General features: G+C 37.1%; 1 protein-coding gene across 1 annotated transcript in view; it reads left to right on the top strand.

Annotated features, from left to right (window-relative positions):
• Window positions 1-13,564, top strand: part of plppr1 (phospholipid phosphatase related 1) — a 62,739-nt gene that overhangs the window by 32,160 nt on the left and 17,015 nt on the right. The window contains exon 3 of the mRNA XM_015386270.1: window positions 2,353-2,541. Coding sequence (XP_015241756.1) covers window positions 2,353-2,541 — 189 coding nt within the window. The remainder of the gene's footprint in view (window positions 1-2,352; window positions 2,542-13,564) is intronic.

The following is a 13,564-nucleotide window of genomic DNA, read 5'->3' as shown; positions in this document are numbered from 1 at the left end:
GTAGTGTATATATCCTACATAGACATAGGCTGTGCGTTAATGTAATGCAGGAGGTTTAGATTTGCTGCGTTGGTGTAGCTTCTAGGTCCTGAACGAGGGAGCATTACAGAGAGCCTTATTTACGCCCACAGCTTTATGATTGTCTGGTTTGATATTTCACTAATTGATTTAAAAGTGAAACAAAATGAGTAAATATTAACTATTTAACATTTCTTGTTAAATAGACTGTGGTTCTGTGTAACTTTTGCTGCCTTTTAGAGCCAGTTTCAACCTGTGCTAAGTAACTTTTTGTTGAGGCGTAGCTTTATGTTATGGGTGATTTAAAAAGATTTCTCCACAATGGATGGTAAAAAAATTTAAAGTTCAACATTTGAAAACAAAGTGTGTTAAAGTTCCTTAAATAGTAAATGCTTTAGGTTTCCTGTTCAAGACTCCATAATATACAATTTCCTTTGAGCCTGACACACTGAGACGATCCTACATGGTATTACATGATATTTTGGCAAGCAAAGGAATTAGCATATTTTTTGAAGGTAAACTATGAATAACAAGGTATTACCACAGCTGCAGCTAATTTGCAAAAGGATAATAAAATCATGAATTGCATCTAATCCGATGGGGGTTGCATGTTCAGCATCAAGGTAAAAACGCAACAGGATTTATGTTAATCTGACCTCATTTAATTTGCTTGTCACTATTAGTTATGGGCACCATTGTGACTTGGATTTTTATGCATAAACCATATGAATGCACTTTCCTGAGCAATAGCTACCATTGTAATCTCTGTAAAATATAACTTCACGTCTGCCTGAGGGAGAAAATATGTTGCTGCTGAGCAGTTTTGATGAGAAACATATAAACGTGTCACCAAACAAACCTTCACCTGTAAACGGCAGCAATGACATCTTTTAAAACACACAAGTCTTTTCAGATCCTCATAATCTGTCTGTCTAATTTTTTTCTTCTTTGAATCCCTAATAATCAAAGTTGGCTCTTCTATCACATTTTACTGTTTATCTTCCACCTGGCCCTGCCTGACTTTTCACTTTAAGTAAAACCATAAAAACTTTTATTTCTTAGGACACAATTATATTGATGTGTTCTCATTATCAATGAGGCCTGCCGTGCTGTCCTCCACGTTTAAGAGGTTTTTCTGCTTAAGCACAGCTGATTCTGATTATTGCAGTTCATCAAAAGCTTTGAATCAGCTATCAATAGAAATCAGACATGCTGAAGGAAGGAAACCTCTAAAACTTGCAGGACAGCAGCCCTTGACATGTCTGTTATAGGTGGATGGATGAATTTTAGTGCTGAAGCAATTGTAGTTGGAGTGATGTTTTTTCTGTGGTAACAGAGACACCTAGTGTTTGTTACAGGTACTACATATTGGTTTCTTGGACCAGTTTCTGGAAGGAATCAAACTCTTACGACAGAGGCATTTTTAGTCCATCTTTGGGGGTTCTGAAGCACCTGTACATACAGCTCTCTAAACCTCTGATCCTAGAATCACCCTGTATAATACCCCCCTGACTGTTAAAGATAGTGAACATAAAGATATGTCTTTTTTTTTCAGATAGAGACCTAGTAGTATTAGTTTGCCTGTAACTTGTGGACATGCCTGTTTGTTTGCTTTTCTCCAGTCCAGTGTCCTAATTGCACAAAACTGGAATTAACTGAACAGAATCACCATATATCTTGCATTTCTCATTTAACTTGCAGTGTTTTTTTTGGCAGCTTAAAGGCATGAAATTGCATCTTCTATCCTGTTTGATGTAAACCCAGCTGGCTCCTTTGATTGGCTAGAGAGGCAACGTATCAGCGGGTATAAACCACAGCTGTAGCTGATTTTTAGAAACCCTTTCCGAAAGCCCTGCAGTGTAACGTGGTGCATCTTCTGTTCCACTGCAGGTCCATTATCGGTGACTAAAGATGCTATATATAAACAATATATATTTATATAAATGAAAGATGCCTGCAGCTGTGTTGAGGAAAAACCCATGAAAAGGAGGCCAGAGACAAAAGATGATGTTGGTGGGATAAAAGGTGGTGAGGGAGGGATGTGGTGTGCATCATTGAGTAAGCATGTGATTGAGGGGAAAAAGAGAGAGCGAGAGAAACATTTAATTTAAGAGGGTTTATGCTGTTTTCTATCAATATCTTTTTTACCCATGAAAGACGAAGGACATTCAGGATTCAGACAAATATAACCCTGTTAAAAAAAAAAAAGACTTTTAACTTGAAAATTGAGTCAGACCAGCTTTATGTTGGATTGTATGTAAAAGCTAACAACTCTTTCCTTCACTTTTCTCCTCACCTCTACCTCCATCTGGCCCTGACATGTTTTTCGTCCAGCTTGTCATCATGTCTGGCACAGTGCTACTGGCCTACTACATGGAGTGCACGGACCTATTCAGTGTGCACGTGCAGGGCTTCTTCTGTAACGACGCCGAGCTGATGAAGCCGTACCCCGGCTTGGAGGAATCCAGTTTCGTCCCTCCTCTTATCCTCTACTGCGTGGTCGCTGCTGCTCCTACTGTAATAGTGAGTACAAAAAAATTTTTCTTTTTTTAAAGTTTGAATGCATTTAGTTATTGTTTTCTGAGGGTTGTCATAGCTTCGTTGTATTTCAAGGGACTCATATAGTGCATGCAATAGAGTTTATTTCCCTTGCTTTTGATGAAGTCGTAATTTTTAATCTTATCTTTTTAACCAGATGAATTATTTTTAACCATGTCTTGCATGTAAACAAAAACTATAGTTGTATTTAAGGTGAAAGTTTTATATTTTTATTTGGGCCTTTTTTTGTTTTAAAGGTCCTATAATATTCTATTTTAAAGCCTTTTCAAATTTGAATATGGAAAAACATAAAATGATATAACCCCTTTAAAACTGCATTGATTTGTTGCGAAAAAACATTTTCAATCTTTAAACCTGAAGAAAAACACTTGCCTTTGAAGAGAAGCCACCTCTGCTGTCTGGTTGCCACCTATAGCTGTATTACTCATTTTCTGTAGGCTAAACAAAGCCTGAGACCTCTCACAGACAGAAAAAAATTATTTTTAACAACTTCTATATTAGCTTAAAAAGAGAAGTTGCTGACCTGTGCAGACTAGCTGTTCAAGGAGCCCTTTTGCCTTAATCTTGAGCTGGAATCGTCTCGCTCTGCCTTGATTCACCCCTCCTTGATCAGACGGAGTGGATGTTTGTTTGCAGTGCAGTCACCCAGTTAAGGTAGGTGCTTTCTGCAGGGAATCTTCTTCCACTGCTTGGGTTCACAGGTCAGGGAGGGGCTGCAGCTAAGACTGCATACAGTATCTTAAGAGGTTCACTGAGAGACACACAAATCAAGGGAATTACCGCTTTGTGCATTATTTTGATGAAGGACTATTATTATGACATCTAAAAGCACAAAATATTGATTTTTTTTTGATTGCTTGATTTTCTCAAGTTGAATGGAGGGTTTAATGTTTGAGGACAATGAGGACCCAAAGCCGAAGTTTTTTTTTTTTTTTTTAGGTGATTTGCCAAAGTTGTTTATTGGGCATTCATTTTAAAATCCATAAGAGCTTTAGTAATTCCATGCTATGACTTGTTATACAGTCACTTAACTCGCTCCAGTATGCAGGATGCCAGAAAGAGAGAAATGTATGGTATGACCATGCTGATTCATGCGCCTGATGATCAGTGATCCTTGAATATTAAGAAACTAAATGTAATGTGATGATGACATCTCAGCAACGCTTTAGTAACCCATCCTAATGCAAATAAACACTGTGAATCCTATTCAGTGACTGCAATACTTGAAAAAACATGCAAGTTCTTCCAAGTCCCCCTCATATTCTGACCCAAATAACTCCAGCTAACATTGTATCATGCAAAACATTGTAGCAGGAAGCACTACAAATGATGTCCATATATTATAAAAGAGTGAGTGTCTCAGAATTTCATGTAACTCACTGCAGAAAAGACCATGAAAACCTTTGCAACTTTTACCATCCAGATGAAGTCTGTAACGGAAATCACAATCTTCTTCCGTTTTAATACACATTGCCTGAGTGAAGGTTTTCCTATTAAACAAAAAAAAAAAAATAATCTAGCGCATGGTTTAATTTTTTTGTTGCTTGGTTCTTTAGGTTGTTTTAGATCAGTTATTTAATTGTTTAAATGAAAAAGCATTTATATTCCATGCTTCCTGGTTCTTGAACCAACTTCCAAGAAAACTAGGGGTGGCAGTACTGATTTTAGATACTGATAGCATTGATACAATCGCATCAAATTTAGCCTAATACGAGTATTAGTCCAGCTGCAGTTTCTCTTCTATACTTTCAGCAAATTATTTGAATTTCCTTAAAGAGTTCATGCAGGCGCAGCATCTCTCTAAATCTGTCTGCAAACAGCACCTCTCCCTCTCTCACACTTCTCCCTCTGGCATACTCTACCCCTCCCATTCCCTGTTATGCATGGAAAAAGAGAGAAAGAGAATTTGCTGGGTGGACGTTCCACTGCAGCTGATAAGGCCTCTGCCACATGTGAATATGTGCAGGACACCGTTTGCAGCTGCAGGAAGATCATTGATTTACACCAACATATGAAAGCAGTTCACGCATCTTAAAGTATCCAAGTAACCTTCAGTGCATATTAGGAATGCAAGTTATCCATTATTCATTAAATGTATAGCTGATTGATTTTATTGATTAACTAATGAAAGTGATATGTTTAATTAAATAAAATAGTACTTCTTATATTTTAACAATTTATTGCACCCGCTATTTTAAATACTGACTAAATATATTTTTTTCATTTGCATTATTAAACTAATTTATAAGATATAACAAAACCAGAAGCTATTAGATGCTTTTGACAGAGTGGTGACGTGTACAGGGTGCACCCCACCTTACACCAAAAGGGGGGCCCAGGATAGGCACCAGCCCCACTGTGACCCCGACAGATGAGCAGGTGAAGATGCGTGAATTAGCTATTTAGTTACTAAATAATGAAATATGAATAAAATAGGTGCACAGATAAGATTTCCACTGTACAAAGCTGTTAAACAAGAAAATGAAACGGGTTTTCGGTCTGATTGCTGACTAAATATCTACTTGAAACCTAACATTAAACATGTTCAGAATAAAGTATCTAGAAGCATTGCAGCTCTGAGTGTTGCATTGCCCATTCTTTACAGTTAACTGATATTATCATACCTGAGCTACTGTGTTAAAGTCTAAGGTAACATCTACAGACATCACTCAAACTGCTATGCAAGCTGCAGCAAAGAGCCATGAGGATCCTGATGGAGGCTGTGGTTGGAGGATCTCATCAGCTGGGATTTTAGTGCGTGTCTTTTCAAGCCCTGTGTATCTCTTTAGTGCATTTTGATTGCTGTATACAAACATATGTTGGTTAATAAGCATTTACAAGGATATATTAGAAAAATGTTCAATTTAATCCCGAAGAACAAAATCCATATCCCTCACTCCTTCAAAAGAACTTTATATTAAACTATTAAACAATGAAAAAAAATGTTTTTGGACTAGCTACTGTATTTACAAACTCTGCACCCAGGCTCTGAACATTTTATTTTTCTGTGCTTTCCAAAAAATACTCTGGAGCCCCACAAAAACTGAAATCTCCAGGACTGTGTCCATTCAATGTGATCGTCAAGCAGACAGCCAGGTGTTCCCTGTTCTTATCCTTGCCTTTATTTTCAGCCATTTATTCACTGCAGGTAGATCCTGCAGGTTCTTTACGTGGGGGGGGGGGGATTTTACAGGTGTGGGTTGGTTGCGATCTTCAAGGGATTTAATTTATTTCTATTGTGCATGACAACAGTTGTACGGTGAAGCTTGGCGTTGCACCTCCGCTCAGCACAGCCAGAGGGGATGAAACTGAGTGAAGCCTCCTCGACTGTGTGATCCTGGAAGAGAACACAGATAAAGAGATGGATGGTGAATGAGATGTTCTTTATGAGGCTATCCTCCTTGTGTCTCTAACGCTCCTCCAAATCAGTTTGGATTATTTTGCTCTGATGTTTTGAAGATCATCTGAGTCCTGTAAACTTGCGCTGTGCGGCTCCTCTTTACTCCAAATATGCGGGCATGTGTGCAGTCCGAGTTTGAAACCAATCAGAGCACAGCCCGGCCCCAATACCCTCATGATTTCTGATCCGCTGGTCATGAGCTGCTGATTGCTCCCTGTAATGCTTATGTAGAATAAACGAGGCACAACATGCTATTGAAGCAAAAATGTGGTCTGAAAATTGGTTGTGTGAGTGGAAAATCGACTCAAAATGGGGCCAGAAAATCACACAGTGGAAGCCCTGCTTAAAAAGACTGACAGGCTGAACCTCATCTGTCAGACTTAACCCTGGGACCATATTCATACTGCACTTTGGTACTCATCTCTAGTCAGAAGTCAGAATCCACCTAGTGGTTAAAAAGAAGCACGACGGGTGAACAGCACTGGCATAAACACAAAGGAAGAAAGGAGATTAAATCTATCTATCTGTCTGTCTGTCTGTCTGTCTGTCTGTCTGTCTGTCTGTCTGTCTGTCTGTCTGTCTGTCTGTCTGTCTCAGATGAAGGACAACTAAAATTAAACAAGCTCCTTTTAATGATTTTTAACTGACACTGTTTTACATCAATAATTCATTCTATCTTTTGAATTTCGTAAATAAAGTGTTGTTAAAATCCTATCTATCTAATATATCTATAATATCACTTTTATAAATCAGGTTTGTGTATAAATTAGTAATTTTGCTAGATGGCCTTAAATAAACTTTTGAGTCACTGATTGAATGGTTGGTTGGTTGGATTGATTCATTCATTCACCTTCTTGTTGAACTTGATAAACTTGTTAAATTAACAATGATTAATTTAATGAATTTAATTTAGTGATGTCAGAGAGTCTGCCAACTACAATGCAGTCAAGCGGGCCATTTTGGTAAATCTAAAATGAAGATTTAACTAACAAAAGTGCAGCATGATTAGGGCACAACAGGCCTGTTCCATGTTTACATAGTGCTGATTAAAAGCAGCCTGTTGATGCTGCAGCAGTTAGCCACCGGGTGGCAGTATTGCTTCATTCTTCTTACATTTAAAACCAGACATCATGACTGGTTTTCAGGCCAAACAACAGGCTAGATGTAATGTCAATGCGTCAACAGCACAGTGAAAATACACCACCTAACAACCACCTCTATGAAGAGCATCATCATATTTAATGCTCTCTTTCCGAAAATGTTCTTTAGCTGAGGACAGTATTAATTATGGCAGTAATTTAAAGGCGTCCCTCAACATTAGGGGGGTTTGTTTATCTATGATTAGTGATAATAATTATAGTAGAAAATAAAGAGGATAGATGTTTTTTTCAAAGATCACAGACTTTGGTTTTAGGATGATTAATAATTTTAATTTTTATTTACATTGATTTGATGTTGGTGTCACTACTGGGTGGAAAAAATCAAATCCCCCCACATATTTGAATAGAAGTAAACGATTTTGTAAAACAGATTGCACAGCATTTTTTTATTCCATTTTTTATTTTAGCTGTGACACACCATTGCACTTAAGTTTTCAAATATTGGCACAGATCAACACTGAGAGAAGACTGAATGAGGTGGATCTTTGGGTCGGCTTGGCAATGATATGAAAATAGGAAGAATTATATATTTGGCTGGCAATGGTGTGCTGTGGTGCTGCTATGTGAAGCGTAGCCACTTCATTTTCTGTGCAGAAAGTAATTCATTGTGTGTCACTGATATGTGGAGCGTCTTCAGCACCCTTGGGCTTATTTCAGAGAGGCTCAGTTTAGGATTTAGTTTTTTAAATACTTTTTTTGTGCTTAATATGTTTCTATTGAAGCATAAAGAATAACATACAAGTCATTTTTTAATTTTTTTTTCACATTATATTTGCCCGGATTCCTTCTCTTTCTGCAAGTGCATTAATTTATTAATTCAACTGTTAATACGTAATAAATCCATTTATTAATCCATTAATTTGTCTAGAGTTTGGTCCATCATCCATCCGTCCATCAGCCTTTACGTCTGTCCACTCAGTCTTTTTCAAGCCATTCTTTCTTCATCTTGTGTCTTCACACTTTTTTTCCATTCCATCCAATCTATAGGGTCTAATTTGTTGATGGACTTTCCTTTTCCAGCAGTAGCAACTTTAACTATTCTATAAACATCCTACACAGGTTAAGGGGTGTCAGCGGTAAATGAGAAAGCCAGGATTGCAGACCCTGCCTTAATTCTTCCCAAAGGTGTTGCATAAACTTAAGATTAGGACTCTGCAACCCAGTCAAGTTTCTCCCAATAAATCATTGATTTGGTGGGGTGACCTATTGCTTTTGGCAATATACATATATATGAGTCATTTCAGACACCAGGTTTACAAAAGATATCGTTTTATTCAAAATTGTCTCGTTATGTTTTATAGCTTTTAAATTGAAAGTGTTCTTAGCAAAGCTTAACGTAATGGAGCTTTTAACTGTGCACTTAGTCACATTTCCTTATCTCATGTTTATCCTCCTTTCCAGCTCACTGACATCCTCCTGACTGAGTGGTATTACAGTTTCAAGAGGCACTTAATCATAATTGTAATTGTTAAAGCAGCCTGATTCCTAGACACACACCACCTGCTCATTTATAGCAATATTACTGTCCTGCTGGTTTGTTGTGTGTGAAGTGTTTATAATTGTTAATTCTCATTATCTGTTTGTTGCTTTAAGGCTCAAAAGGGGCTGTTATGAATGCGCTGTCCTAATGTGCCATTAGAATCCTTTTCCTACTTATAAAACATGTTTCGTTTTCTGCCCAAAGCTCATGTTGCTATAAGTCAGCACACCACCACCATCACACATCGATCTGTCTAGTTTTCATCAGTGTTTTTTCAGTGCATTTTTCTGCAAAAGTGTGACTTTGGTAGAGTGATAAATAAAAAGCATCCATTTGTTATCAGTATCTTTTCCACTTCTTATCACTTGCTGTGTAACTCTTTCATTTTTGTCATCCTTCCCTGTCATTTGCACGCTAACCTTACCTTAGCCATGCATATTGTGTCCTCCATGGGGTGTAGGTTAAACCTGAGGCTGCAAATCTACGTTCTCACTTGCCTCACAAAACAGAGAAACAGCCAATATAGATGAACGACGACAGGGCTGAGATGTTGGCCAATTAGCACAGAAACGGTAATTTAAGCAGAATGTTCCACATGGCTGGACCATGGAGGAGCGGTGGAGGTTAGATGGGTCAAATTGAAGCAGTAGTCTATAAACTTGCTCAGTCATGAAGGGGCATAGGAACGTCAGTCCCCGTAAGTGCCAAGATTATAATGGATCGTTAGTTTTTTCCATTTATGCGCTCTTACATGCAATAAATCACTTGACTCCTTTGGTGTAGCATGTTTTTTGTTTGTATTTTGTCCTTGGCAAATATAACAAGATGTAAACACATCTTTACATGCAACCCAATTTCTGTATATTCTTCAAATTTAAAATGAAATCTATGACTTTATTTAAAAACGTAGTTCTAAAAGACATATATACCCCATTTACACTACCCTTGAAAAACCATGACGAGACCGGTCCAAGCTGGGTTACTGAGATAACTTATCGTGTGTAAATGGAAAGCAAACTGAACTGAACCGAGGTAGACACAACCGAACAGAGATAACTGCAGACCAGTTCCAGAGGTGGGCTCGGCTCGGTTTTTCCCTGGCTCGGTTCTCTGATAACAAGAGCGCATGAGCAGAATGCGTCATCTCCGTCTGGCTGCACATCCCGATTCACACTCCAATCCAGTAGTTGGCGGTAATGCCCCTCCAGAAACAGAAGAAGAAAAACAACTTCTTCTTCAACTATAAACAGCAATCGAAATCTTCTCCACCCAACATTTTAAATAATGGCATTTTAAACAATAACACCGAAGTACAGCAATAATAATCAAGCATAACTTTCTAAATGTGACGTGCGCCGCCATTTTGATTTGCTTGATTCCCTCCTTCTTCGTCTTCTTCTTGTGTTTTATGGCGGTTGGCAAACAACTTTTGGTGTATTACCGCCACTTACTGCTTTATTTCCTCCTTTCCCTGGCAGTAATACCGCAGATCGTCACTAGGAGGCGAGGAGTCGAGGAACCAAGATAGCGTGATGTGTAAACGGTCGTCAGAACCGAGCTCGGCCTGGTTAACTGATCCGAGCTCGGACCGGTCTCGGCATGGATCAGTTTTTCAAGGGTAGTGTAAATGGGGTATTAGTTAAAATGTATACATATAAATGAAGCTTAAGCGTAAATTCAGTCTGGAAGACTTTTATTAGTTTCACCTGAACCACCTGTGATGTTCCTTGTTCAGCTCTAGCCAATGAACTCAGGGGCTGCATCATCTCCGAAGCCAATCGTCTTGCAATATCCCCTTCTTTTAGCTCCTGGCCCAGCTTCTCTCTCCCATACAAAAGTGAACTTTCACCCACCTCCACCTCCTCTCCTCCCTCACTCTCAGTCCCACTCATCCCTGACTTATTCCACCAGTTAAAAGGGAGTTTTCCTCTCCCCTGTCGCTTCATGCATGCTTAGTGCAAGGGATTGCAGAGAGTCAATGAGTCCTCGCAATCAGCTGGTTTTCCTTAGATAAAAATATGTCAAAGAATATGATTGTGTTCCCTGTATAAATAAATTGAATATTTTCTATTTGCAACTTTGCTCTGTGTGAGTCTCTCCAGGTTGAAATAATTTCCAAACTGTTTATGAATAAGTCTGCTAAACCAAGATGGAAAAATGCTCTTTTTAAAAAAAGGTTCAAAAGTTTTTTTTTTTTACAGGGCAGCCTTTAAATAAAGAAGTGCTGCATCACTATTGGTGGTGCCTAAACTTTATGAAATAATTGAAACATGAATTCTAACACAAGCTCCTTATTTGCTCTGCTTTTTAAGTGTCTGCAAAATGTTTGCGCATCCATCTGATCCTGGAGCAAAACAAGATTTGTTTCTGAAATCTTTCATCATAAGCAAACCCTGTCACTCTGTGTGGGCACATTTTATACACTAGAACATTTTTAAGTGAAATTTTCTCATGTTTATATGCATTTAAGTGAACTTTCAGAATAAGCTGCCTTTGCTTCTTTAACACAGGGGCTGTTTACCTCTACAGCTGCTGTGGTTAACAGATGATATCCCTTATATTAAGCTAAAAAAAATATTAATGCTGATATATACTATTATATTATTCAAAAAAATACTCATTATTACAGATTTTTTTCAACATGTTTCTTCTGACTTGAAGTAGTACTGAAGTTTTGTTGAGTTCTGACTTAAATCTTCAGTAATTCAGTGTAAACATGCAAAGAGTAGGAGATAAAGTTTGGTTTCTATAATGGTAATAAAATGGTTGCTTATTGCAAAGTGTTTGAATAAATGCTAACATGACAGTTTTTTCATAAAATCAAAAATAAAACTGTAAAGATTTTTCTCAAAATCTGTTTTCAATTTTGAGGAAACAAGGAAAATAGAAACATTTTTTTGGTTGAATAAAAATAATAAGAAATCTTTGTATTTAGCTGTGTTTTTGTGTGTGCATCAAGATCAAATATGTCAATTTCTATCTGAAGGTACTATGCTGTGCGTGTACCTATGTGAATATACACACGTGTGTATAGATTTGTAAATATACTTTTTGTTTTTTGTCTTTATTGAATTGCTATTTAGATTTAGGACTTTTATGTAAATTTAGAGACTGGACTGGATAAATCATTCCTACCTCCTGCTCCCTTTTCAAGATTTTACAGAATATTTTATTGGAAATGAATGTTGTTACTTATTATTTTCAGCGGGTTTTTTTCTGTTGGATTTTTTATTTTTCAAAAATAAATAGATGAATAAACTATAAACAGAAATGTTAAACTTGCAGGAGTATTGATTAAAAATGTATGCAAAATCCTCAGAAATAATCCAGCGCATACTGTGCTAATCAACTCTCCAGAAATGTAGCATAGTTTGTTGTGTTTTGTATTAGTGTCTATGTTACAGTTAGAAATCCCGCTTTTAAAAATTAAGATGAAGCTCAGAGTAACGTATAAACATCTTGTTAACCTGAATAAACTGACTCATTTTAAAAACATATTTTAAAAATATTAAATAAATCATTTGGTCTAAAAAGTCATATACATGTAGCAATGACTGTTATATTACTTATTCATTATTTGGGCTATTATTATTATTATTTCAATAGAATGGACCCAGTGCCTGTCCGAATCCTTGAAACTAAAGAATTAACCACAGGCTCTTTTTAATGTTGTCTGGTTGGAGCTGAATTTAAAATGCCACAGTTGAAACAAGCCGTGAAAAAAATGCTTCTACTCTGCAGACGGCCGAAGGCAACAGGCCTGTGCAGGGAATTGGATGCACTAGATCTGTATCCCAAGACAAAATAAGACGTTGTAAATTGCAGTTCAGCATAATATTTATGTTATGTATTTAAAGTTTGTTTTTCTAAACTAATAAGAAACCAGGTTTGTATAATAATACCCAAAACACTGCATATTAAAAGTCTGTTAATTAATTTATTTTTTCCAATGTCAGTCTGTTATTGAAATATACCTTTACTGAAGGGCTTAGTAGTTCTTTTTTATAGCTCTTGTTTAACCTTTTCCTTTTTTGCTCAAACATCATTGTGTCAGTTGAACTCCGAGTTGTTCCTCAGTGTCTGAACCGATTTGTGCCGATGGTCGTTTTCAGTCGGTTTCCATGACATTTCTTTAAAGGAAAGAAGAGACAACATTCAGTGAAACAATGCAGCCATGCAGTAGTACCTAACCTTTACAGTAGGGAATCAGACTCCAACCATACAGATACTTCTGGGCAAGTTGTAGCTGTTTGGAAATGTTAACGTCACCAGCTGGAAATAACTTGTTCGTGCCCCAAAGTTCAAAAGCTTCAATGCTAAACAGGGGATTCCAATAAAACTCTTATCAATATTGAGTTTTTTTTTTTCTCTCTCCGATTAAAAAAGCATTCATGAGGTGGACCAGTTATGACTGCATCCAAATCATTTTAGATTTGTCTTGATGTCTTACTGGCACGGATTATTGATTGATTGACTTTATTGATCTCATAGTGGAGAAATTCACTTGTCACATCAGCTCAATTGTCAAAAAGAAGGTGCCTAAAGGAGGAACAAGGTGCATGGGGTATATACAATATATATGGTGCATCCACACACACACATACATATATATTTATATATAATGTATATAAAACAGCTGAAGTATCTTAACAGGATAATTGCACAGGGTTATTGCACAGATAGATTATGTGTGAAGCACACACTAATAAAGTTGCTTATTGTCATAACATTAAAGCAATAGAGTAGAATTAATGAACATATAATGTGCACAGATCGAATCGGGCCAAAAATTAATAAAAGTATAGGGCATCAAGGAGTAATCTTATAAGATTGTAATCAGGAAGTCTTTGTTCCCATAGTTAATGAGAAAATCATTACAATGTTTTACTTTCTTTAACTTCCCAACTTTCCCTGAATTGTTTTAAGATATTATGTGTGTGTGTGTAT

The sequence above is a fragment of the Cyprinodon variegatus genome, unplaced genomic scaffold, assembly GCF_000732505.1.
Source record: "Cyprinodon variegatus isolate N-32 unplaced genomic scaffold, C_variegatus-1.0 Scaffold362, whole genome shotgun sequence".
In the NCBI taxonomy this organism is placed as follows: Eukaryota; Metazoa; Chordata; class Actinopteri; order Cyprinodontiformes; family Cyprinodontidae; genus Cyprinodon; species Cyprinodon variegatus.
The sequence above is the reverse complement of the archived record's forward strand: the minus strand, read 5'-3'. Positions and strand labels throughout refer to the sequence as shown.